Genomic DNA, 26,567 nt, shown 5'->3' on the forward strand with positions numbered 1-26,567 from the left:
CCCTAGCCTAGCCTGTATCCCTAGGACCCCACACATATCCTCACAGTGTCTCCAGCCTTGTGACTGCCCCCATATACCCCAACCCTACCAGCCTCCTCAGCTTTGGGAGTTCTCTACCCTGGGACCCCCTACCCCTACGCCACTCCCCACTGCCCTCATCCCAGGGATTTCCCGTGCACCCCAGTCCCAGTGCCCCCAGCCTAGGCACCCCGCCCTGTGGTCAAGACCCGGCAGATCCCAGCTTTGCCCCTCACCTTGGGTGCCCCTAGCCTGGGGGTGCCCCCCTCCAGGGACCCTGGCACAGCGCTCATGGCTGCTCTGCCCCACAGGGCCGGACGCTGTGCCCCACCACAGTATGAGTGCTGACAGCCACCTGCAACCCCAGGAAAGCCCACCCTGCACTGGGCCGACCAGAAACCAGGGTGCGCTGTGTGCTCGCCGCGGGGACAGGACTCATCGGCAGCTGCATGTGCCGTGGGGTTGGGCTGGGGAAGGACTGTGTCCCCAACCCCCCGGGGAACACCACAGCTCAGCTGCTCTGGATGCTCTCTGCAGGCAATAAACCTGCTGCCCCCCTGGCTGTGTCTGGCAGCTTCCTGCCCCTGCCCCCGTGTGAAGACAGGTTACACCCGTGCCAAGGCCGTGTGTGCCCTACGATGGCACAGGGTGGCATGTAGCACCCATGGGCTTCTGCTTCTCACCTGATGGGTGCTGAGTCCACCACAGCCCCTGCTTGGCCCCCACCTGCCCAGATGGGTCCCCAGGGCAAGGGGTGCTGGGGTCCCCAGGAGCCCACCATGCCCTCACGATTCTGGTGCACCTGTGTGTTTGGGGGAGTGTTTGTCCGTATGCACATGTGTCTGCCTGCCCCTATACATGTATATGTATACATACATATGCCTGTGCTTATGTGATGCATACCTGTGTGTAGGCATTAATATGATTATGTATGTGCAAGGGACGTACATGTGCGTTCTTGTGTGTATGTATGTCTATGCATGTATAGATGTACATGTGGGTGTATATGTGGATATGTATATGCGTGTACACATGTGGATGTACATATGTGTGCAGGTGCATGTACTCCTGTCTCTACGTGTATACACGCGTGTGCCTGTATGTGCCACGTGTGTGCGTGCTGTGTACACATGGAAGTGCAAGAATATGTATGCACAGGTGTGTACACACGTGTGTGCATGGATGTGCGTGTGCACACATGGGTCTGCCCGTGCACGCGTGCCATGCAACTAGGTGCGTGCATGCGTGTGTGCGTGCAAACCTGTCCATTCACCCATGCACATGTCCATGACTCTGCCCATACGTATGTGCGTGTCTGTCCATGCACTCACACCGACACGCGCGTCCGTATGCACATACTGGCACAAGTGTCCATCTGTACAATCCTACAGCGGTACGTGTGTCCGTCTGTCCGTCCGTTGGTGCACACCGATACGTGCGTCCTCCCGCGCACCCGCTCGCACGGCCGTGTCCGCCCGCAGCGCTGTGCGGCCTCCGCCCGGCAGGGGGCGCCTCCCTGCCCCCACCCCGCCGGCCCGCGCTGCTGGCGGGTCCTGCCCGCTCGGTGGTGAGCGCCCCGCGGCTCGGGACGGCCGCCGCCGGGGAGCGCGGGGCAGCGCCGGCGAGGAGGCCGCTCCAGCGGTGCAGAGGTGCCGCGGCGCTCGGGCGGCGCTGCGGGCAGCAGCAAGCGGGCGGCGGGGCGGGGCGGGGCGGGGCGGGGCGGGGGCGCTGCCAGGACCCGAGGCGGGGCGGGCTGGCCCGCTCAGTTCCTGTGCCCGCGGCGTCAGCCCGGTCCCGCTACCGCCGCTATGCGCAGCCGGAGCAACTCGGGCGTGCGTCTGGACGGCTACGGGCGCCTGGTGCAGCAGACCATCCTCCGGCACCAGGTGCGGGGCCTGCCGGCGCGGGGGGGTGGGCAGGAATGCGCCTCGCCGTGGGCCTCGGGGCGCCCCGCCTGACCCTGCAGGAAGCCGGTCAGGCGGAGTTAAGTGGGAAGGGGGGCCGCGGCCCCTCGGTGTGCCCCCTCTCCGCAGGACGCAGTGACGGGCTTGCTCCCCGCCAGCGCCGACCACCAGGATGCCTGGGTCCGGGACAACGTCTACAGCATCCTGGCCGTCTGGGGGCTGGGCCTGGCCTATCGCAAGAACGCCGACCGTGACGAGGACAAGGCCAAGGCCTATGAGCTGGAGCAGGTAGGAGGGAGCTGGCGGGGAGGGAGCCCCCGCACCAGCCGTCCTAGCCTGGCCGGTGATACTGGGGAGCCGGCTGTTCACCTCCCAGTTGGTTTTCTTTTGGCACAGCCTAGCTCTGGGGCTGGAAGGCCATGTGAGTCTGTGCAGTGAAGACAGGGACAGGGCTGTGCCCAGGTGTGGGGGGCAATAGGGAGGGATGTCAGAGCCTGCTCTTCCCAGAGCACGCTGGAGCCTGGGCAGAGGGTCCAGCCCTCTGGCGCTGGGGTGATCTAGGGATGCACCCTTCTCCCAAGGGCTGGGGAGCTGCTTCCTGCAGCCATGCCCTTCCTCCCCCTGTACAGCGGCTCAGCCTTGCTGGCAGGCCAAGAAATCTTGCTATTGGCTAGGGAGCAGGGACCATGGAAATGTGAGCAGGGGCTCCGGTTACAGATGCCGGAGCCCTGCAAAGGTCAGCAGCCAGCTGATCCTGAGTCAGGGCTTCTTCTGGCTGCATGGGGATTAATGAGGCTGTTTTCCTTGTTCCTGCAGAGCGTGGTGAAGCTGATGCGGGGGCTGCTCCAGTGCATGATGAGACAGGTAGGGGCTGGGGAGCGCCTCCAAGAGATAAGTGGTCTCCTCAAAGCCTAGCTCTCCTACAGAGACTGTTGGTCCCAGCTGTGCTGGCTCTCCCCAGCCTTCCCTGATGAGCAGAGGGAAGGCCCCCTTCCAGCAAGTCTTGAAATAAGCTCTGACTTGGGCATATGTCCCTGCTGCGATAGAAGTCCCAGTGCTGCAGGCTGGTGGCCAGTGGAGCCTTTGCCAGCTGCTCCCTGTCTTGTGGCCTGGCTGGCACTGGGACTCCACAGCTCTTCTTCCTGAGGGCATTTGGGGTGACCCTTTTCCATCCACACGATGTAGCTGTGGCTGTGAGCCCTCCATGGCTGCAGCCCTGCGCTAGGGTGGTACATAAGCCTGCACTCACTGCCTTGTTTGTGGAGGGTCTCAGCCCAGGGGCTGTAGGATTTCTGCCCTGCCAGGCATAGCTCCATGTGCTAGGCTGACTGCACAGGGCACCCTTGGCTCTGGGGCTGCCAGACCTCTCTGGAGACAGGGTTTGATGAAGCCCTGCATCTCCTTGCCCTTCTCAAGGTGGACAAGGTGGAGGCGTTCAAGTACAGCCGGAGCACCAGGGACTGCCTGCATGCCAAGTACAACACCCACACCTGTGCCACCGTCGTGGGGGACCACGAGTGGGGTCACCTACAGATGGATGCTACCTCCCTCTACCTGCTCATGCTGGCGCAAATGACGGCCTCAGGTGATGCTGTTGAGGGATGCCATTTCAGCTTTGAGCATACTGATTTCCAGGGCCCTCCACGTTCTGAGTTTAGGTGCAGCTTCCTGGGTGCCAAGCTCCTGTAATGGCCTCTGTGACCTCCCTGTTTTTTTTATGCTCACAGCACCTGAGGTGGATTTGGGCCCCTCAATGCTAATCTCTTTAAGTGCCCCTGTTTGCCTGAAGCCCCAGAGGTGCTTCAGGTAGGGGGTGGGAGTGTGGAAGGGAGCCAGCCACAATATGGGTCCCGTGGGGCAGGTGTGCAGTGAGGAGGGGCCTGGCCTGGGTTAATGCAGCCCCTTCCTAGGGATGCCTGTGGCTTGGACCGACTGATGTGAATTCGTTTCCCTGCTACAGGCCTCCATATAATTCACAGCCTGGATGAAGTCAACTTTATCCAGAACCTTGTGTTCTATATCGAAGCAGCCTACAAAACTGCGGTGGGTAGCCTGTGCTGGGGAAGGGGAGCATGCCCCAGGGGTGCAGGTGGTGGGCTGGCGTCCAAGGGCAGCTGTGGGTCCCTCCTCTTCCCATTGGACAGACTCCCATGGTGCCTGCTGGGAGGTGGGATTTGAAGGCTTTCTGGGTGTGCTGCGAACCGCTGCCTGCTCCAACATGACGCTGCCTCTGCACAGGACTTTGGGATATGGGAGCGAGGGGACAAGACGAACCAGGGCATCACCGAGTTGAATGCTAGCTCCGTTGGCATGGCCAAGGTGAGCCAGGGAGAGGTGCTGGGTAGCACTGGTGGCCCCGTGCTGTTTTTTTTACAAGGAAGGCTGGGCATGTTGAACTATTGAAGCTCAACACTCCTTGCAGTGATAGGTTCCTGGGGGGAAGATCTTTCTCCTTGTGTGTTGGGATAAAACTGTGCCTCTCTTGCCTGAGTTTTGCCTCAGCTGGGAGTGAGAAATTAATTGGGGTATGTGATAGAAATGTCCAGGGCCCTGTTGATGTCTGGCTACCTGTGACTTTGGAGATGTGGCCGCATTCTGACCGGAGTGCTCTGCAGCCACAGCAGGGCTTAAATTTGTTTAAATTTGGGCAGTGCGTTATACAGAGGGGTTGGCACTGGGTGAGAGCTCTTGCAGATCAGCAGTGTGGTGGAGGACTTGCTGCTTTGGGTCTCATCCTGCTTGCAGGCTGCCCTGGAGGCACTGGATGAGCTGGATCTCTTTGGAGCAAAGGGAGGCCCACAGTCGGTGATACGGGTGCTGTCGGACGAGGTGCAGCATTGCCAGGTGAGACATGTGAGGGCTTTACATCATTGCAAGATGACTGTGATCTGCTGGGGTTGTGGTGTGAACGATGCCTGGCCTGGCAACCTAACCACCCCTTCTTCCCCTTCGCCCAGTCCATCCTCCACTCGATGCTACCCAGGGCCTCTTCATCAAAGGAGGTGGATGCCAGTGTGCTCTCTGTCATCTCCTACCCGGCATTCGCTGTGGAGGACAGTGAACTGGTGGAGATCACCAAGCAAGAGATTATCACAAAGCTGCAGGTGAGCAGCTCTGCCCTTGTCTCACCTTTCCCAGGAGACAGCTGTAGTCCAAACTGTTGTAGCCCTTTTCTCCCCCAAAACATGCTCGGGGGCGGGGGTGCTGGGGATGTCCTCTTCCAGTCTCTGTGACTTGTGGCAGGCGTGTACAAAGAGACAGTCCTGTGTGCTGTGGCCCTAGGCTGTGATGGTGGTGCCTGAGCACTAGGTGAGCGAGTGAGGAGGTATTTGGCTGGAGGAGACCTCCACATGCTTCTGCATTGAAGGTACAAGGTATCTCATGCTGTGCCTTCTGCTCAGCATCTCTTTTCCTGCCTTCCAGGGACGCTATGGCTGCTGCCGCTTCCTCCGGGATGGTTACAGGACTCCCAAAGAGGTAAGCGTCCCCAGCCCTGCCACCTGCCGGAACTTGAGTGCCAAGCAGCAGCCACCCTGGGTTGTGTTTGCAGCCCCACCAGGTGCAACACAAAGGCTGTGGTGGGGAGTACTGGGAAGATGAGAGCCCTGAGCAGCCCTAGGCAGTGTCATGGGTCTGGGCAAGGCTTCCCAAAACACTAGAGCCCATTGCAGAGGTGGTACATTCCACCCATGCCCATAGCAGATGAGCAGAGGCTGGCTCTGCCTCTGCATGTTGGAATCTGGTGGTGTTGTCTATCTCTCAGGCTGGGGGAAGACAGGACCACTGCCCTCTGTGAGAGCCCTGCTGAGGTAGGCTCTTTTCCCAGCTCTCCCAGGGCCTCACAAGCCCTGAGCGAGGGGCTGGAGGCCTGTGCAGTGCTCTTCCTTGACAGCCTTGGCTCTGCAGCAGCACTGGAGGTCACAAAGCTGCCTCTGCCTCTCCTGGGGCAGCAGGCAGCTTGTGTACTACCAGACTTGCCTCTCAGTGGAGTGAGTGGAGACTTTCTGCTGCTGTTTTGGGGAGCGAAAACAGGAAAATTTTATAAGCAGCAGTTGCATTTGATAACCACAGAACCAGGAAATGCTATTTGGAGGCTCTTAAATTGTCACTGGCTGTTAGGCCCATAACCTGGTAGGGCTCCCTTGGGCATGAGTGCCTCTAAATGCTTATCCTCTGCTGTACCTCTTCACACCTGACCGTAATAAGCAGTGTGTGCATCCTTCTAGAGCCAGGTAAAAGCAGCATCATCTCCAATCCAACTTTCCCAGCATGCACGAGCTTTGGCTGTGTGCATAGCTGTGGATTACTTCTGGGGAGCTGTGAACCATGGGAAGGGCAGCATTACCTGCAGAAGCACTGCAGCTGGCTGAAGTCCAATGGAGGCTTGGGAGCTTGTGGCCAGCGTGCAAGCACAGTAGAAAACCTGTCCTCTCTGTCCCTGCTGTCCTCTCTGTCCCTGCTGTCCTCTCTGTCCCTGCTGTCCTCTCTGTCCCTGCTGTCCTCTCTGTCCCTGCTGTCCTCTCTGTCCCTGCTGTCCTCTCTGTCTGACTGTCTGCTAAGGCCAAATCTCTCCTTTCTCTGTAGCAAACAGGGTTAAAACAGTTGACAGGGAGGGTCAAGCATAGGTTTCTTGGGGCACTATACCACACACATCTGGGGTGAGAGGATTTGGTGAATGCAGCTCTCTGTCCTGACCGCTTCCCTTGTTTCAGGCTCACAGTCACACCAAATGGCTAGAGGGACCCTGCTCTCTGGCCCTGCATGACCAGCCCAAGCCCTTGCATCTAGCTGGGCCAGCCTGGTGATGCTGAAGGAGGCAGGCACTGAGGGGCTGGGGCAGAGCAGGCAAAGTGAAGGGGATGCAGGTGTCCCCAATGAAGCGAGGGGTATGTTGTGTTATTGTACAAGGCTCTGGGGTGCTTTACTGGGGACTGGGTAGGCTCCCTCTGCCCAGGAAGGGTGAGTCCCTTCGGCATCAGTGCAGAGGAGGACTGGGGGAGAGCATTTGAGGCTGGGATCTTGGGGAGAGTAGGAGCCCTGTCAGTTTGAGGGGATCCTGCCACCCACCACCTGCCTTGCTGTCACACCCTCCCTGCAGGACCCCAACCGCCTCTATTACGAACCTGCTGAGCTGAAGCTGTTTGAGAACATTGAGTGTGAGTGGCCTCTCTTCTGGGCATACTTGATCATTGATGGGATTTTCAGCGGAAACATGGAGCAGGTAAGGGGAGCAGACCTGTTGGGCTGGTGGAAAGAGGTCTCTGGCAAGGGAGGCATGTGCGGGAAGGGTGCAGGGAGCCATGACCTGGAGCAGATCCCCTCTCCTCTCTCCTCAGGTGCAAGAGTACCGGGAAGCCCTTGAGGGGGTTCTCATCAAGGGGAAGAATGGCGTGCGCCTGGTGCCAGAGCTGTACAGCGTTCCATCAGATAAGGTGAGTGGTCCTGAGCTATGGTGAGAGCGGGAATGTCTTATTACCAGAAAATTAGGTTTTAACTGCTTATTAACTGAAGTCATTAGTAAAGCAGTACATGTAGTGCATGGAAACCCCATGTAAAAAAAAGTGTGGCTTGGAGCTGTTACAAAACCATGTTGGACAAATAAACTGCTTTTTTTTCCCCAAAGCGTTTCTTGCCCCCTTACACAAGGATGCTCTGCTGACAGTCTGCTGGCCTGGATTCCAAGTCCTCTGAGAGCTCAGGACACACAGACCTGGGCTGAGGAGGCTATTCTGAGCTCTCATTCAGTAGTGACAATTTCTGTGTGGTCCTGGGCTGAAAGCAACAGCCTCCTGGCGCCCAGGTGGTACAGGAGAGATGCTCTCAGCATCTGAGAACATAACACCAGTGCTCTTGGGGCATCAGTTGTTCCTGTGTGATGGCCCATGTTGGAAAGCCAAATGTGGTCTGAGCAGCTGATCCGTTGTCTGACACGGGTGCCTGGTGCAATCACGACAAGAGGAGAGGAATGTAGCTGAGATGTTTTGGACCCTTTGTGGCAAATGCTTTCATAGGCTCTTGTTTTAAGCCTTAAACTGCTGGACTTCGAAATACAATGATGATGCTTCCTTCAGCATCCTGTATATGTGGATCCCTGACCTCCTGTCTTGTCTTCCAGGTGGATGAGGAGTACAGGAACCCCCACACTGTGGACAGGATACCCATGGGCAAGCTGCCGCTCATGTGGGGGCAGTCCCTCTACATCCTAGGCTGCCTGATGGCCGAGGTACGGTCACCCCTGGTGATGGGGAGGGCTGTGGGGCCAGGCTCTGAGCTCTGAAAGGGCAAATGCTACCAACCTGGGCCACCTACCATGGGGAAGTTGCCACCTCCATCCCCCAGGATCTGTTAAAGGTGGGTTGTTGGTAGGCATCACTCATTCTACCCCACCCATGAAATGTTCATTTCCTCATACTTCTTTTTTCTCAGGGGTTTCTAGCTCCCGGTGAAATAGATCCCCTCAACCGTCGGTTTGCAACTGTCCCCAAGCCTGATGTGGTGGTTCAAGGTGAGGGAAAGGGACTGGTCCCAAACCCCTGTGCCTTGTCAGGCCTGGGGACTCTGCCTGTGCAGCATTCACAGGGGTGGCTCTGCTTGCTTGGTGGCTGCCAGTGCAACCAGATCTCATCCCTGGCAAGGTGGGTATAAGAGGGGGTGCAAGTCCTTCCACTCCACCTTGCATTGCCCCAGGGAAATATCGCCTGCTACAGCCTCCTCTGCAGAGAGGCTGAAAACTGTCCTGTCCTGCAGCTCAGCAGGGAAGGCTTGGGTGTAGAGAGTGTTGGGAGGAGCAAGACAGACCTCTGCAGTGGGAACTGGTTCCCAAAGGAATCCCAGACATCTGCCTCTGTGATGTGCCACCTTGTATGTGTCTGTAAAGGCCAGGAGCAGTACTGTCACACCCTTGTTGCCCTGCTGAACTGAGCCTGTCCTCCTCCCTCCACAGTGTGCATCCTGGCAGAGACGGAGGGGATCAAGGCTGTCCTGAGGAAGGAGGACATTGACGTGGAGACTGTGGCGGATGTCTACCCCATAAGAGTGCAGCCTGCTCGCATCCTCAGCCACATCTATGCCCGGCTGGGTGAGCTGGGCTCCCTGCTCCTGCAACAAAGGGGCTGCAGAAGGGTCTGTCCCATCCCCTGCTCATAGATGCTGATGTCCTGTTCTGCTGCTCTCTGCCTGACTGCTCAGGGCTCTGCCACCCGTTCCTGGGCCTGGTAAAGCTACTCCTGGCCAAGAGGAACTGGGGTGGCAAACAGTGCTGTTCAGGGTGATTCTGAAAGGGGTAAAGCTTTGGTATTGCAGTTTCACAGTTGCCTTAGGGCAGGCAGAGGCTCTGATCCATATAGGATGGACCTAGTGTGGGCAGGAGCCACCTCTTGCTCCTGTACCCAGATCTCAATGTGGGAGGCAAGCCAGACCCCAGAGAAGGGTCCCCTGGCTGATAGAGCCTGTAGCTCAGGCAGGATGGCTCCTGTTGGAGGGTTGGCAGGGCTGAGTGTGAGGGGAAGGTGTGCTTCAGAGCTCTGCACACTCATTCCCCGAGGCTGCAACCCCTTGGGCATGGGGTTGGTTGTGCAGGAGCTGGAGACCCAGCCTGGGCCAGAGGAGAAATCTGATCCAGCATAGGCTGCGCGTGCTGGCTAATTTAAGCCGCCAGAAGACCAAGTGTGGCTTGGACAAAGGGGGCTGGGGAGCAGCCTGGCAGCTGCCAGGGCTGGCATGGCCAAGGGGCAACACTGCTGCTGCGCCATCCTGGGCTCTGGGAGTAATCCAGGAGCAATGGGAATGCTGAGAGAGCTGTCAGCTTTGGGGGGCCAGCCCTGTGCAGGGTGGAACCCCTGGCCCTGCCCCAGATTCTGACATCCTGAAAGACCTAGAGGTGTGGCGTGTTGCAGAGTTCAGGATGGGCTATATGTTCCTGTTCGAGCAAGAGTCCCTGGGGAGAGCCTGGGTGTCTCTAGGCCTCTGGGCAGGGCTGGGGGACAGAGTATCACTGTCCCTTAGAGCTGTGCCAGCTTGACACAGGGTTCTGGAGTACCCCCACCACAAAGCAGTCTTTTCCTGCTGGCTAAGAAGCAGGACCTGCAGCACAGGAACCTGTCTCTGCTGCTGCACCCCCTTTGTTGAGGAGGCTTGCACTAAAACCTCCTCTTCCTGCCCCTCTAGGCCGCAACAAGCAGATGTGCCTGACGGGACGGCCCTACCGGCACATGGGCGTCCTTGGAACCTCCAAGCTCTACAACATCAGGAAGAACATCTTTACCTTTACCCCGCAGGTGGGTGGCATTGCACAGGCTCATTCCCAACTGTCACACAATCTGGAACTGGGCAGGAGGTTTCTCCACTGGCTGAGCACAGGGGTTATTCTCAGGGGTGGCCTAACACGCTCTGAACAGCCTGGTAGGGCGGAGCAGCCCCAGCTCTGTGGCATGAAGCAGCAGAGTTGGTGTTCCTGGCTGTGTGCGTGCCAGGAGGAGATGGTTTCAGCCTTCTGGTGATCAGTGTTGGGTGAAAATCTCTTTGCTCACCCTGACAAAGACACTGGGAAGAGGCTGATGGCAGGACAGAGATCCCTCTGTCCAGCATGGTGTGGGGATGAGCAGGGTTGCAAGCCTGGTGCTATGGGAAATGCTTTTTTGCTTGGGATAGACACAGCCTGGACTAGATCTGTGGGGCCTGGTTGATGCTGTTACTGAGCTCTGGCATTATCTCCTCGTAGTTGTTGGTGGCCAGTAGCTGCCCTGGGGGTTGAGGGTCTCTTGCTAGACTGTACTGGTGCATACCAGGTAAGGTGGCATGAGCTGTTCGGTGCAAAGGATCGTCTCCCCTGGGTGTGCTCTGTGGCTGGCCTGGCTGAGTGCCTGTGGGAAGAAATGGGTTGCACCAAAGGCACCTGGTAGCTGTGGGAAGGGCCACTCATGTCTCCTGCTGTCCTTGCAGTTCATAGACCAGCAGCAGTTCTACCTGGCTCTCGACAACAAGATGATTGTGGAGATGCTGAGGACAGACCTCTCATACCTCTGCAGCCGCTGGAGGATGACTGGGCAACCGACCATCACCTTCCCCATCTCCCACACCATGCTCGGTATAGATCCTCTGGCCTTACAAGGCGTTTGGCTAGAACAGCCCTGGGAGCCAGCCTCTGCAGGAGGAAGGGGGTGGGCAGATGCAGGATCATTTCAGTGACAGGGACATAGTGGGGCTGCAACAGCCAGTGGCATCCTGTAAAGAGCTTACTGCTCAAGGGAGCCACACTGAGTTGGCAGCTGTCCTGGCAGCTAGCAAGGCTGCCTGCCAAGCACTAATGCCTGCAGCTCAGGGGATGTTGGCTAGCATGGAGGTATTGAGTCTCTGGGCAGCTAGGCTTGTGGGAGTCCTTTTAGGAACAAGACTAAAAAAATAATCCCCCTATAAAAGTGTTTTTGGGGCTCTTCCTGCATCTTGGCTCTTCAGTAAGGCTAACCACCTGCTAAAGGCTTGCTTAGACAACGGGGAGGGGAAGACAGCAAACCAGAAGGAGCAGAGTGCTGCATAATGGCACAGAGCAAAACTGGCTTCTCTGGAGCAGCTCACAGCTTCCCCATGAGTCTGGTGCAGGGAAGGGACACTGTTCTGCTTTCAGGCTTTTTTGGCTCTCCTTGTATTCAAGGGTACTGGAAATCCCTTTAGTGTCTTGAGCATGCCCTTTGCTGTAGTTTCTTCTGCTGCTGACAGCAGCACCCCTTCCACTGCCTCGTGTGAAAGCCAGGGACAGAGCAGGGGGCTGTTTGGGTGCTGCTGTCTGGTACTGTTGGCTTCAGCCCAAGGTGAAATCCCAGGAGCCTGGAGTGCATCTTGGCCTGGTTTTGCTGCAATCCAGCCTGCGCAGTCCTGAATTTCCCTTTTTGGGTGGTGCTTTTTGGTGCCACAGCCGGGCTGCACACCCCACAGCAAGCGTCTGGCTGATGCCAGACCACCTAGCCCTGTGTTACCTTCTGGGAGTCTGAGTGGGAGAGCCTGACTGCCTTTGTCTCCGTCCCCAACAGATGAAACTGGCAGCAGTGTGCACCCCACAGTGCTGGCAACGCTGCGGAAGCTGCAGGATGGGTATTTTGGTGGTGCAAGGTGAGCGCGGCTTCCTGGGGTGCAGGAGGGGAGAGGGCTGGTGGCCTCTGAGAGCCTGACTGTGAGGGTACCTGCTGGGACTGAGTATCAGCTGTTTGGGAACAAGCTGTGGAGGATGCATTGGGGTGTGCTAGGCTGTAAGTGCACCCTGGGGCTACAATCCCAACAGAGGAGATGCAAGAGAGGACATACCTCTTCATGCCATTAAACCCATGGCTGCAGGATCCCTCTAATAGCTTTTGGGCAGCCCTTCCGTGCCCACGTGTGGCTGGAGGAGTTGCAGGCAGCTAAAGCAGGCACTGGGGCACATGTGCGCTTCTGGGCCAGTATCTTGGCCTGCCCTGGATCCAGGGGGCAAAGCCAAGGATATTGCTTCCCCTTTGTCTCTATGTGACCTCCCTTCCTCTCACCCAGGATCCAGACGGGTAAGTTGTCGGAGTTCCTGACAACATCGTGCCGAACACACCTCAGCTTTATGGACCCTGGGCCAGAGGGTAAGGTCTTTGCCAAGAGTTATGAGCTCAGCATTGACAGCTTTGAGGATCTAGACGCTGAGGAGTGGCTGCATGGCTTGCAGATAGCAGAGGATGGTAAGGGGGAACAGGCCAGTTGCTGCTGTGGTGTGGCAAATGCCAAACTCTCATGTAAACCGGTAACACCCAACCTCCCTGCCAGTGTCCATCACTGCGTTCTTCATACACTTGGGTTTTCATTGCGTTTTGTTCCCATCTGACCCTTCATCAATTAACCTTGTCTGTGTGATGCTCATGGTGAGACTAGGGGGATGGGACCGGGTGAATTGGTGCAGCTGTTGTGGCCCCCTCACTGGAGGGTTTTCTCAGCCAGATGGGGCTGAGGCTGGTGGTTGTGGAGAGCGTGGAGGACATTCTGGAATGAGATGTTCCGACCTTTGTAGGCTGTAGCAAGGGGAAGAGACAAAGGCTTGGCAGCCTGCCTCCACTCAGGATCTTTGGCTGAGGATCTTTGATGCACAAGTGATGATGCAGAAAGTGATGGTGCAGTGCCTGAGATGGTGGGAAAGAGCCACCACATCCCCAAGCAATCTCTGAGTTGTTTCCCCAAAGCCTTTGAACCTCCCTGGGCAGAGTGCTCCAGTGGCTGCCAAACTGAGGCCTTGCTGCTGTGGATAGGGTGCCTGAGAGAAGGCCTTGGCCCATCAGTGTGAAGGACCCACCTTGTCCTGAGGCTATGGTGGGTGCAAGTTTTGCCGCTCCCCTTGCAAGCAGGCCTGGGTACATCCTCCTCCTGCGTTGACTTAGTGCTGGTCATCTTCCCAGCCTTCCCATCAGTCTGCTCTGCCTCTGCTGCTTCTGTAGCCAATGTCAGCACTGCTGTGACTCTGAATACTTATTCATCTTGCCCTCCTCTTGCTTCACCTGTGATCTCTTTGCAGGCTGCACTTGGGCTTCTCCAATGTGTCTCCTTGCCCCCAGCCCCAGTGGAAGTCAGGGCCTACCAGGCCTCTCTATGGCTGCTGGAAGATGCTCAATTTTAACTTTTTTCCTGTGTTTGGGTGCTGCAGCCAGGCAGGATGATGTTCTCAAGCCTGGTGTCTGGGGGACTCCTACAGCTGAGCCTTCAGGCACTGGCATGAGGCATCCCTACCAGGTGTGGAAAGGGGATGGTGTGCTGTTGACCTCAGGTGCAGTCTGCAGCTCACCTCCTGGGGCAGACACACCACAGAGCTTGTCTGGCACCTGGAGAGCAGTAAGGCTTTGCCCTGGCCCACTGTCTGGAAGTGCATTGACAGCCCTGCATTGTATTGCATTGTCTTGGCATGAGGCATCTGCCTAACCAGGGCATCCCCCTCACTGCTGGGCAGCACTGTTATTTGCCAGCATAGCCTCTGAGCACCCTCCTCCATGCTGCAGTTAGCAAGTGGTGGCTCTGGTGTTCCTGATGTGGTAATGGGAGCTGCTGGAGGCTGGGCAAAGAGCAAGCCAGGATCTGTAGCTCCTGCTTTAACTTCTAATTAGAAATAACTGGTAATTTGTAATCAAAAATAACTGTTGGAGAACCCACTCTGCCTTGCTACTGTGCTGGCATCCTGCTTGGATGAGGCCCTTACTGTGCTGGGGTGCTCCTAAATGGTCTCTGCTTGGACAGGCTGCCCCTGGCTGTGCCTCCCCATCTTCCCCAGAGGGACAGAGTGCGAGGGTTTCACCCTGGGGTTTGAGCAAACTCTGCTATCCTTGCGCAGGCTTGGACCAGACACATGCTGCAGCCCCGTTGCTTCCTTCATCCAGGTGGCACTCAGAGGGAGCACCAGTTTGGCTCCAGCTGGCAGCCAATGTCCCAGGCAGTGGAGCAGTGCGGGAACAGGGGTGCTACGGCTGCCATGCTTTGTGAGCCTGGCTGCTGGCACCGTCCATCTGTCCCACCGGCAGCCGGCACTAGCCCCATATTGTTGCTTTGTGCAGCCAGCAAAGTTTTGCTGTCGCTGGGGCACAGCTGGGGATCCCTCCAGGGTCTGGGGGTGCCCTGGCACAAAGTGGCTAATTCCCCCCTCTTCTGCCTCGCCTTCCAGCAGACACATACGATGAGGTTGCTCAGTACCTGGACCACCTGCTGCAGCGCACGGTTCCCCAGTCTAACCTCCCTCCCACTGCCCAGCGGGGAGGGCTGAGCCGCTTTCGGGCTGCTGTCCACACCACCCGTGACCTCATATCCCTTGCGTCCAAAGCCAAGGACCTTCATGTCCAGAGTGAGTAACTCCAGCACCCTCAGCACCTTTGGTCAAGCCCAGGGAAGAGGCTTGGGTGCTTTGGGAGCTTTTGCAGCTCAGCGATGCTGGGGCCCCCAGGGGAGCATGCCACTGACTGCAGAGCAGCCCAGCCTTTGCCTGGACAAAGGCATGTTATGTCCACCACGTTGATCCTGGCCATGGAGTATTTTGGAGTTGGTGCCTGTGCAGCTGAACTGCTGAACAATTAGGGATGGCGGCTCCCCATGGTGTTCCCCTAACTGGGTGGGCAGTGGGTGCTTCTCCCACAGCTGTCTTTTCTGCAGGGACTGCTGCTGGAGCAGAGTGTCAGGTGTGAGGTGGTTTGGGGCACAGCAGTGGTGGTTGGGATCAAGAAGTGTCTGCGCCAAGCTTGGCTTTCTTGTAGATGTTGGGATGTATGTCCCCAGCAAGATCTTCCAGGCGTCCCAGCAGTCGGTCAAGTTGCTGAGTTCACCCCACCAGCATGATGTGGATGGCAAGGTGAGCCCTGTCCCTCCCAGACTGGCCAAGCAGTGCCATCCTTTCATATGGAGCCAGAGGGCCCTTGCAGGGCTGCATGGGGAAGGCATGCAGGTGTTTGGTAAGGGGGAATATCCGTGGGTGAATGGCCTTGGCTCCATAACCAGACCACACTTGGTGTGGGGTGCTGGTGATGCTAACCAGGAGCATGGGTCTCCCTCCAGAGCCATGCACTCCATGCAGAGATGAATCTGCCCCGTGATAAGGATGGCAATGTGGACTGTAAGGCACTGGTGGACCAGCTGCGCATTTGCCCCACACTGCAGGAGCAAGCAGACATCCTCTACATGCTCCACATCCTCAAGTACGATGAGCTCCAAGTCCTGCTGCCTCACTGAGCAGAGAGCGCTGTGCATGCTTCCCAACCTGCAAAGCCTGGGGGATACCACGGGGCTGCTGCAGGGCAAATTTTTGGCTATAATCTGGCATCTCCTTTAATGCAGGGGGCCTGAGTGGCACACGGGGCTTGATAGCGAGCCTGGCCCCACCGTCAAGGAGCTCCTCACTGAGCTGTACGTGCGGGTGGGGGACACACGCCAGTGGGCCCTGATCCGCTACATCTCTGGCATCCTCAAGAAGAAGGTGGAAGCTCTGGATGAGGTAACAACCATGCAGCTGGGCTCTAGGGGGCTGAGGTCTATCAGGGAGGAGGTAGCAGAGTGGGCAGGTGAACTTGTAGCTTCATCAGCTCTGCCTCTCTCTGCCTTGTGCTGAGGCCCCAAAACCCATGCTGTTGGTGATGCCTGGAGTGACTCTTTCTGTCCCCAGGCCTGCACTGACCTCCTGTCTCACCAGAAACACTTGACGGTGGGGCTGCCCCCAGAGCCACGTGAGAAGACGATCTCCGCGTGAGTGTGGCACCTCTCCTTCCCCATGCTTGCTGGGCTGGGGCTGGGTGCTAGCCTGCTGCTCTGGAGTCTGTGTGCAGGAGTGGCTCTGGGTGGCTGTCCCCAGCCTGTATCTTCCCTCTCTGGCCTGTACAAACCAGGAGGGATGCAGGGCTTGCTCTGCTGCCTTTCACCTGCTCTGCTGTTTGTTCCCTCCCCAGTCCGATCCCCTATGAGGAGCTCGTTCACCTCATTGATGAAGCTAGCGAGAAGAACCTCAGTGTGTCCATCCTCACCCAGGTGAGGGGCCAGGGCGGCAGGGGACCCCACAGCTAGGTGTCTGCCCTGGCAAGCAGCAGTGGGGTGATCTGCCTCTCCCCCTGCAGGAGATCATGGTGTACTTGGCCATGTACATACGCACGCAGCCTGCGCTCTTTGCTGAGATGTTCCGCATCCGCATTGGGCTCATCATCCAGGTGATGGCAACGGAGCTGGCACACTCCCTGCGCTGCTCGGGTATGTGCAGCGGGGACATTGCCCTGTCTGGGGTGGGTGCTGGGGTGCTTGGGTCCTTGTCAGCCAGGAAGGAGAAGTGCTGTTAAAAATAGGCAGCTCACCAGCAGTACAAGACCCTGCATGAAGGGGCTGGGGTCTGCAGCTGGGGCTGCCCTCCAGCAGTACAGGCAGCTGACTTCACTGCAGACTGCATGTATTGGGCTGGCACAGGGAAGAGTCCCGTTATAAGCAATACATGGAGTTAGTGTATGTCCTTGGAGGATGAGCTCCTGTACCAGCGCTTCCCCTGCTAACAGAATGGGGTGCAGGATAGCAATGTCCCAGGAGGGTACATCAGGGTACAACATTCCAACTCTGTTCTCTCCAGCTGGAGAAGCCACTGAGAACCTGATGAATCTCAGCCCGTCAGACATGAAGAGCCTCCTCTACCACATCCTCTCTGGCAAGGAGTTTGGGGTTGAAAGGAGTGGTGAGTCCCTCAGCACAGTTGCGAGAGTGTCTGGGCTGAGCTGGGTCCTGGTGTGGAGCATGGCCAGCTCCATGTGTTCGTGCCTGTGGGGGATGTCCCTTCCTCCTGTACAGCACAGCTGCTTCTGCACTGCAGTGGTCCAGTAAGAAGCTGTGCTCTTCAGCAGGGTGGTGCCGAGCCAATTTCTGGGGATTGAGCCCAAGCCCTGTGGCTATTTGGGCTTTGCTTAGTTCGGCACTTGACCTTGTCAGGCCTGAATTGAAGCAGTTTTGTGCTGTGCTTGTGGGTCTCTGGTGCTGGTTGGGATAGAGGGCAAGGGTGTGCAGAGGTACCAGTGCCCAAGCAGCAACAAAGGACATCGGTCCTGAGAGCCATGGTACTCACTCGAGACCTCTCTTCCCCTCCAGTGCGATCGGTCGACTCATCGCTCACCACCGCCGTCTCCATCTGCGAGGTGGGGGCTGTTGGGGCCACTAAGCCTGAGCGTGCTGGCATCGTCAGGCTGAAAAGTGAGATCAAACAGGTGAGGGCAGGTGGTGCAGGCTGCTCTTGCCAGGTTTTGTGGGTGACAAGCAAGTACAGGACAGGCAGGATTAATGGGGAGAGCAGGAGGGAGCTGGCTCCTGGCCTTCAGAGAGCTTACAGCTGCTTCCAGGAGCTCCTTTTGGCTCCAGTCCTGCCCTCGTGAGGAGAATTGGGGTAAGTCTGTTAGTGGAGATGGGTCTGGCAGTGCAGTATGGGGGGAGCACAGCGGTGTTTGAGAAGGTGCAGGGGTGGAGAGGACCACGCGGTGTCCTAGAGGTGGCTGGTGTCCTGGTGGGTCTCTTCCAGCAGGAGAAACTTCATTTCCTTTTTCTCTTGCAGCAATTGGATAAACGTAGGCAGTCTCTGACTGGGAGTAAGGTGAAGCTACTCTGGTCTTCCTGCAGCCTCAGCTTTTATCCCTCATGCCACACACCAGGGCACCTTCTGAGCATGCATGAGTTAATGAGCTTTCCTAAACAAACCTGCTGAGTGAGCTGCTGCAGCTATGAGCTAGCTTCTCCTTTTGGCAGGCTCAGGGTTGCTCTGTTCAGTATGCAGGAAGGGGGCTGGCTCCCTGAGAAGAGGTTGGCATGGCTTAACATGCTGTGGGACCCTTAGGCTGGCAGTGCCCCACAACCTTCGGGGAGCTCCCCTTTGAGTGGGACCAGCTGTGTTTGATCTGGCAGGGAGGAAGGCTTCTCTAAGCCATGGTGTATTGGCATTATAACTAGCTGGGAACTATCCTCCATAGCTGCTATGGCCGGATAGATCCCATTATACCCACAAAAACTTGCTGAGCAGGGTGGCATGTTTCCAGTGCCATGACCAGCAGTGGCCCTGCTGGGCAGTTCACTGGTGATGGCTGGACCCTGCCTGTAGCCTCCCCAGCTATCTCTTCTCTGGGGGAAGAGATTCCTGTGCAGCTGTAAGTGGCAAGGACCTCCTCTGGTGCCTGGTGTGTGTCCAGGAGGAGTCCTTAGCTCTAGGAGGGGTTCCATCCTCAAAGAGGCAGGGCCTGCAGGGAGCAAGCTGATACAGCAGGCTTATGGCCAACCTGCTGCAGTGTGAAAACTGGTGTTGCAGAGGGACCATGTATGTGGTGAGGAGGGTCATCCACAGGCAGTGACCTTGCTGCTGGCCCTCCAGTCTGCCTGAGACTAAATCCCTGCCCATGCCAGCAGCCAACACAGCAGTAGGAGCCCAGCTTCTGTGTGGCAGCCAGCACGAGCCCACTGCTGCGGCAGCATGTGGGGACCCTTCAGCCACTCTGTGCACAGTCCTTCCCCTCTGATGCTAACGTGAGACTTTGCAGCTTGCCTTTTGAAACTACCTCTCAATCTCCAGCTAACTGCAGCTACTGGGATAACTGCCCCATGACCTGAGCTTCGTCTGTGCTGCTGCTGTTCTGCTTGCCGTGATAGCTTCCCTGCTCCAGCGCAGTCTGATTTTTGTCTCTCCCTTTTTCCTTCAGCCCCTCAGTTTGCAGTCCGGGGATGCTGACCTGAAGTCCTCTCTGGTAATCTGCATTTGTTGGCTGCATGCACGGGGTCTGTCCTGTTTGTGGCTGCAGAAAGGAGCTGGGCTCTGGGGTGTGCTGCAGGGTGGGCTTTGCTGGGGGCAGGGGGTGGCAGCTCTGCCCTGGGAACCAGGCTAGGTGAGCACAAACTGTTGGGGAGCTGCGGGCTGTGTTCTTGTGGGGTATTTAACTTTGCAGCAGTCTCTGTGGTCCTTGTTTTCTCTGCCTAGTCTGCTGGACACTCAGAGTTGCTGGGCAAGGGCTCCTTTTCAAGCATGGTGGAAGACCAGGGCAGTAAGGACAGCCGCCAGGGCCAGTGGCAGCGGAGACGGCGGTTGGATGGGGCCCTCAACCGTGTCCCTGTGGGCTTCTACCAGAAGGTCTGGAAGGTCCTGCAGAAGGTAAGCTGGATGTCTGGCTGGCTCCTCTCCATGTATGTGAGCCTATGGTCCCAGGCACCAGCCTTGCCAGGGAGACTTAGGCACCTGGAGCTGGTCCCCAACGTTGTGTAGTTAAGTGCTTTATGAACAAGGCCTGCAGCTGGCCCTGGAAAGCTGGGGAAGAGCTGGAGCTGCCTGGTAGGCACACAGGGCCTACCTCATACTGTGCTGACCATTGCAGAGGGGGGCTAGGTCTGCTTGGGTGCTTTATACGTTAGCCAGGCTGGAGCAGGGCTGAAGCCACAGCTGAAGCAGCTCTGGGCACAGCCCATCCTCAGCATGGTAAGCCAGGGAGCAGAGTCCTGTGCTGTGTGCGGATGGGTTCTGGCTGATGCTGAACTGATGGGAAAGGAGTGAAGCTGTGCAAAGAGTCAAGAGGTGGAGCTGGGGTGTGTGGGCAGCACGCACCAATGCTCAAGTGGGAGTGAGTTGGTGGGCTGGACCTATGTGTCTTAGCACAGCACTCCTCTAGGCCATAACCATGATCTCTCCTTGTTCTACAGTGCCATGGCCTCTCTGTGGAGGGCTTTGTTCTCCCCTCTTCAACAACCAAAGAGGTAGGAGGTTTATGTGAAGGGGAGACGGGGCAGGTGGGTTGGTGTTGGATGCTGGGTTGCCCTGGGCGAGAGCACAGCACAACTCAGGACTTGTGCTGGCAATACGGCGCCCTAGTTACATTTCTTTCTCTCTCTTCACAGATGACCCCAGGGGAAATGAAGTTTGCTGTGCACGTGGAGTCAGTCCTCAACCGTGTGCCCCAGCCAGAGTACAGGCAGCTGCTGGTGGAGGCTATCTTAGTGCTTACCATGCTAGTGGACATGGAAGTGCACACCATCGGTGGTATCATAGCTGTGGAAAAGATCTTGCAGACAGCCAATGACCTCTTCTATGAGGAGCAGGTAGGGGCCAGGCCTCATGCAGGGGCCACAGCCTGCACCCAGGGCTGCTGGCTGCGTTCCTCACAGCTACACAGGCTTCACCCACCTGGCGGGTCCTGCTTGTTGTCCCCACTGTGTTCGTGGGGCATAGCAAAAATGTGTCGTCTTCTTGCCGCTCACCATCAACGTGTCACGCTGTGAATGCAGCAGAGGGTGCTTGGGATAGAAGCTGGTGTGGGGCTGCCCTTATTTCTGATGCTGCCTTTCTTCTTCTCTGTCCAAAATCCAGAAAGCCCTGGGCGCTGACGACCACATGCTGGAGAGGGATCCTGCGACAGGCATCTGCAGCCTGCTGTATGACAGTGCGCCGAGTGGTCGGTTTGGCACCATGACTTACCTGTCGAAGTCAGTGGCCATGTATGTGTACGACTTCCTGCCCACCGATGGCTGCTCCATGCAGTAGCTCTTGCAGCTCCTCTCCCCAGGTTGCAGGTGCTGCAGGAGGGTTGTTTCATACAGGTTTTAAAGGTGGGCATTAGGCTAGTTTGCAGGCAGCCCATGTGGCCATCTCTCCTCCCAGTCCTGGCCTCTTGGTGGGTAAGCAGCAATCCCAAGGAGCTCCGCAGGAGGCATGCATGCTAAGCTGACCTGTGCCTGCATGCAGCCTATGGAGCAAGGGCTGGCAGGGAAAGGCTGAGCTTTGAAGCCTGCTTGTGTTAGAAGAGTCTGCCTGCATGGCTCCTCCTGGGCCATCATCCCTGGAGGTCCAGGATCCCTGGTTTGAGGGAGATAGAAAGGGCCCCCGTCACCAGTTGTGTATGCTCAGCACTGCAGCGCTCCCTCACCAGCTCACGCTCTCCCTGCCTCCAGCAGATTTGAGATTTTTAACCTGTTCTGTGCTACTTTTTATTCCAAATCTGCAGGGTTTATACTAGTGTAGGCTGGAGCTCTTGCTCTTCCTGCTGCTGTTGGAAAAACTTTGTTAGAGGAGTAGGGGATGCTGCCAGAGCCTCTTCTCCAGCACATGAAAAATCAGGAGTCCAATCCAGCCACAGCTGTGCTGCTTGGAAGTGGGCAGCCCATCATGCCTTGCTCAGGGGTCCTGTGTGCAGAGCTGGGGAGGGTGTGGGAGCCAGGAGCATCCTAAGGTGGTAAGAGATCCCTGTTACCACCAAGCTGTGAGGACAGGGCTGCTGGCTGGCTGGGGGATGCTGGTGGCAGCCCCTCTGTGCCATCTGCTCTGTCCCTGACAGTGTTGCTAATGGCTAAGTTGCAGGTTCCTGAGTTCATACATGCCCTGTGAAGCAGCTTTTTGCTGGCTGCTTGGCTTGGTGTTAGCTGTGCATCACAGATGTGCCTTTAATGCTCAGCTCTGGCCTCTGCCCCAGGTCCCACAGCCTTGCACAGAAAAGGGGTGGTGACTTTAGAGTGGGTCCCAGCTCTGGTCTATCCTGCAGGTCAAATCCCACATAGGATAATGTGGTTGGACTGATAGGGATCAGGCACACAAAATCACAGAATGGTTTGGGGTGGAAGGGATCTTTTAAAGGTCATCTAATCCAACCCCCTTGCAATGAGCAGACACATCTTCAGCTAGATCAGGTTGCTCAGATCCCCGTCCAATCTGACCTTGAATGTTTCCAGGAATGGGGCAACTACTGCCTCTCTGGTCAGCACGTGCCAGTGTTTTGCCACCCTCGTTGAAAAACATTTATTTCTTAGATCTAGTCTAAATCTACCTTCTTTCACTTTAAAATTGTTTCCCTGTGTCCTGTTGCTGCAGGCGCTGGTAAAAAGCTTGTCTCCATCTGTCTTAAAAGCCCTCTTTACGTACTGAAAGGCTGCAATAAGGTCTCCCCATGGAGCCTTCTCTTCTCCAGGCTGAACAACCCCAACTCTCTCAGCCTTTCTTTATAAGCAGAGGGGTTCCAGCCCTTGGACCATTTCTGTGGCCTCCTCTGGACCCGCTCCAAAAGGTCCGTGTCCTCCTTGTGCTGGGGATGCCAAAGCTGGATGCAGGACTCCAGCGGGGGTCTCACCAGAGCAGAGTGGAAGGGCAGAATCCCCTCCCTCCACCTGCTGGCCGTGCTGCAGGTGATGCACCCAGGACACAGCTGGCCTGGGCTGCGAGTGCACATTGTCGGCACATGTCCAGCTTTTCATCCACCAGTTACCCCCAGGTCCTTCTAGGCTGGGCTGCTCCCAAACCTTTCATCCCCCAGCCTGTACTGGTACTGGGGATTGCCTTGACCCAGGTACAGGACCTTGCACTGGGCCTTGTTGAACCTCATGAGGTTCACATGGGCCTAACTCCTCCAGCCAGTCAAGATCTCTCTGGACGGCATCCTGTCCCTCAGGTGTGCCAACCACACAACTCAGCTTGGTGTCATCTGAAAATTTGCTGAGGGTGCACTTGATCCCACTGTCTATGTCATTAAGATATTAAACAGTACTGGATGAATACAGACCGCTGAGGTACGCCTCTTGTCACTGATCTCCATCTGGACATTGAGCCATTGACCGCTACCCTCTTGATGTGGCCATCCAGCCAATTCCTCATCTACCAAAGAGTCCACCCATCAAATCCACATCTCACCAACTTAGAGAGAAGGATGTTCTGGGGAACAGTGTCAAAGGCCTTACAGAAGTCCAGATAGATGACAGCCATAGCTCTTCCCTTGTCCACTGATGTAGTCACTCCATCACAGAAGGCCGTTATGTTGGTCAGGCAGCACTTACCCTGGTGAAGCCATGCTGGCTGTCTTGAATCACCTCCCTGTCCTTCATGTGCCTTAGCATAGCTTCTAGGAAGATCTGTTCCATGATCTTCCCAGGCACAGAGGCAAGGCTGATGGGACAGTAGTTCCCAGGGTCCTCCTTTCTACCATTTTTAAAAACAGGTGCAGTGTTTCCCTTTTTCCAGTCACTGAGGACTTCACCTGACTGCCATGACTTTTCTAATATCATGGAGAGTGGCTTGGCAACTACATCAGCCAATTGCCCCAGGACTCTGGGTTGCATCTTGTCAGGTTACATAGACTTATGTATGCTCAAGTTCCTCAGGTGGTCACAAACCTGATCTCTTCTAGTGGGAGGGATTTTTCTCCCCCCATCCCTGCCTTGCAGTCTGTCCACTTGAGAGGTGCGGAAAGAGAGGTTGCCAGTGAAGACTGAGGCAAAAAAAATTGAGTGCCTCAGCCTTGTCCTCGTCTGCTGTTACCAGTTTGGCAGTTGTGTTTATATCAGGGTGGATATGCTTTCTTTGGCCTTCGTTTTTCTGGCTGACACACCTGTAGAAGCCCTTCTCATTCTTTGCGTCGCTTGCCAAATTCAGCTCCAGCCATGCCTTGGCCTTTCTGACACTCTTCCTACAAAACCGGGCAGCATCCCTATACTTTTCTCAGGATACCTGTCCCTGCTTCCGCTGCCTGTGTATTTCCTTCTTGCCCTTTAGTTTGACCAGCAGGTCTTGACTCATCTGTGCTGGTCTCTTGCCTTCCTGATTTCTTACACCTGGGCATCAGGAGCCCTTGTGCTCTATGGATAGTGTCCTTAAAGATCTGCCAGCTCTGTTCTGCTCCCTTGTCCCTGAGGGCAGTTTCCCAGGGGATCCTATTGACTAACTTCTTGAAGAGCTGGAAGTTTACTTTCCTAAAATTCAGGGTCCTGACTTTACTCTTCGCCTGACCCACATCCCTCAGGTCTGTGAACTCCGCCAGTGCATGATCACTGCCACACAGGCTGCCTCTAATCTTGATGCCAGTGATTAGCTCACTTGTGTTGGTGACTTAACAGGTCCAGTATCACATCCCCTCTGGTAGGGCTGTCTATTACCAGGTTTAAGAAGTTACTCTCCATGCACTCCAGGAATCTCCTGGATTGCCTACAGCTCACCATGCTGCTTTTCCAGCAGATGTTGGGTGATTGGAGTCCCCCAGTAGGCCAAGAACCTGTGAGCACGATGACTTCTGTAACTGGAGAAATAAGACTTTGTCAGTAGGCTCCCTCAATTGGGCAGTCTGTAGTAGACACCAACCACAAAGTTTTCTTTGTTGCCTTGGTCTCTAATTCTTACCCTGAAGCTTTCAACCTGGTCATGGCTATTCTTCAGAGTCAGCTCTTCCCACTCTATCCATTTCTTGATGTAGAAGGCAACAGTCATGGGACTTGTCCCACCAAGTTTCAGTAATAGCAGCTAGGTTGTAGCTTTCTAGCAGCATGGTGGCTTCCAGCTCCTCCTGTCTGTTGCCCATGCTGCATACATTGGTGTAGAGGCACTTCAGCTAGGCTGTCAGCCATGTCACCTTCTTAGAGGAACACCCCTTATTTCCTTTGGAGTATTTCACTGGTGTTTCCCTACTGGCTGGTAGAACCTCAGGAGCCTCTGGCTCATCTACGTAAGACTTCAAGCGTGCTTCAGTGTACCCAGCATGTCTCAGAGGAGCAGGCTCAGGGCCCTCATTAGCAACCTGTCCCTCTAACCTTGGCATGTCATCCACCAGCTTGGCACAGGAGGCCTGATATTATCCCCCTCCCCCTTCAAGTCTAGTTTAAAGTTCTGTCAATGAGCCCTGCTAGCTCATGAGCAAAGACCGTCTTCCCTCTCTGACAAAGGTGAATCCCATCTGATGTGAGCAGGCCTGGTTCTGTGTAGGTCATCCTATTATTGGAAAACCCAAAACTGTGGCAGTGGTATCAGCCACAGAGGTTGTATTAATAGACTGGGCCTGTCTGTTTATTCCAATGTCCCTGCCCACAACAGGCAGCACCTCTGGTGTAGATGGAATGTCATCCACAACATCCATTGACTGGCTTTCCACAGCCAGAGCCTTGTACCTGGGGTACGAGGAAGGCGAGGTGGGTAAGGAGGGGGTTCATCTGCCATGCCAAGAATGGACTTGCTTCCATTCAGTCCTTTCCTTTAAGCTACTGCCTTCAGCTTGGCAGGGGGAGGATACAGGATCCCCTTGATCTTAGTTGGGTGGATTTTTTTGTGGTGGTGGTGGTGGTTTGGTTTTTGTTTTTCCCCCCTGGTGGCGCTCCTGCCTCAGGGAGGGCAGAGCTTGGTTCCACCAGACTCTTCCTCTGACTCCCTGATGCTCCTTAGCCCTCCTGCTTCCTCCTGTAGCTCTGCCACCAGGCTGAGGAGATCATCCACCTGGTCAGGCCTTGCACAGCTGTTCTTACTGTCATCTGTTAGCAGTGAAAGGCTCTAGCACTCTCTGCACCCTGCGGCCTGGGTGGCTGCTTGCTATTGCGGGAGCTCTGCCTGGGGTGCCACATCAATTCTGGCGAGTGCAGAGGACATAGCTTTCTGCCGTGTGCATATCATAGCTAAGCTCCTTCTGAGAGGATAATGACCATGAACTGAACTCACCTCTTGAGCTGGTAGCATGACAATATTCCCCCCACCTCAAACCACCATGCCACACTTCTTGCCTGCTGCGGTTCTAGCATTCCTGGTCACTAGCACTTCCCAGGCTGCTTTTTGTAGGTGCACCAGGATCTGCTGCTCTGCACTGGGATGGCTCTGGAGCCGCTCCCCTCAGTGACTGATGTTTTCCTGTGTGTTTTCTGATCTCCAGGTTTGTCTGGCCTTAGAGCTGGGCTTGAGAGTGGTTCCTGGTTTGTCTCTCAGGGCTGCTTTCTAAGGGTAGCAGCTATTCTGTAGTCGTTGCACACTGTTCCTTCAACATATGGTAAATCCTGTCCCAGGTGGAGGGGGCTTGAAGAGAGCGTAAGCCCCAGCCCGCCTTTCTCTAGAGAGACTCAGGAAGCTGCAGCTGGCAGTCAGCAGGCTCTGGGCCAAGTGCAGGGACCCCCAGCAGCAAGCTTTGGGCACCTCCTGGGGCTCCTTTGGGGAGCAGGGCCCAGGGCTGTGTCATCTCTGGTGGGAGGCCTCCCCGTACAGGGCGGGGGCTGGGCAGGTGGAAGCATGCAGGCCTCGGGTCTTTTTTAGTGACAATTATTACGTTTTTAAAAGAAAAATCACACCCCCGAGCTGCGTGGGGTGGGGGCGCCCAATAAAATATCTCTAACACGAGTGTGCGGCCTGTTCTCCTCACCCGGCCGGGCAGGGCGGGAGGTGGGTCCCCAGCACGGCGC

The 26,567-nt window shown here is 56.3% G+C and overlaps 1 protein-coding gene across 8 annotated transcripts; it reads left to right on the forward strand.

Moving 5' to 3' along the window:
- Window positions 1-1,757: 1,757 nt before the first annotated feature.
- On the forward strand, window positions 1,758-26,505 carry PHKA1 (phosphorylase kinase regulatory subunit alpha 1). Of its 8 annotated transcripts, none has more exons than XM_064463558.1 (34): window positions 1,758-1,904; window positions 2,052-2,210; window positions 2,739-2,786; window positions 3,339-3,507; window positions 3,883-3,965; window positions 4,161-4,241; window positions 4,668-4,766; window positions 4,880-5,026; window positions 5,346-5,399; window positions 7,021-7,143; window positions 7,259-7,354; window positions 8,038-8,145; window positions 8,349-8,427; window positions 8,866-9,000; window positions 10,089-10,198; window positions 10,863-11,007; window positions 11,948-12,026; window positions 12,441-12,616; window positions 14,575-14,751; window positions 15,158-15,252; window positions 15,456-15,595; window positions 15,735-15,891; window positions 16,060-16,139; window positions 16,340-16,418; window positions 16,505-16,634; window positions 17,002-17,103; window positions 17,511-17,626; window positions 17,968-18,006; window positions 19,100-19,144; window positions 19,375-19,545; window positions 20,088-20,141; window positions 20,283-20,483; window positions 20,752-22,869; window positions 23,369-26,505. In XM_064463558.1, exons 1-33 carry the CDS (start codon window positions 1,827-1,829, stop codon window positions 20,923-20,925), a joined length of 3,729 nt encoding a protein of 1,242 aa, XP_064319628.1. In that variant the 5' UTR covers window positions 1,758-1,826; the 3' UTR covers window positions 20,926-22,869; window positions 23,369-26,505. The 8 variants fall into 8 exon arrangements, with proteins under 8 accessions (XP_064319628.1, XP_064319629.1, XP_064319633.1 ...); XM_064463559.1 differs by having other exon boundaries at window positions 14,578-14,751; XM_064463563.1 differs by having other exon boundaries at window positions 12,441-12,520.
- The last annotated feature ends 62 nt before the right edge of the window (window positions 26,506-26,567 follow it).

Source organism: Phalacrocorax carbo, chromosome 11, assembly GCF_963921805.1.
Source record: "Phalacrocorax carbo chromosome 11, bPhaCar2.1, whole genome shotgun sequence".
NCBI lineage: Eukaryota > Metazoa > Chordata > Aves > Suliformes > Phalacrocoracidae > Phalacrocorax > Phalacrocorax carbo.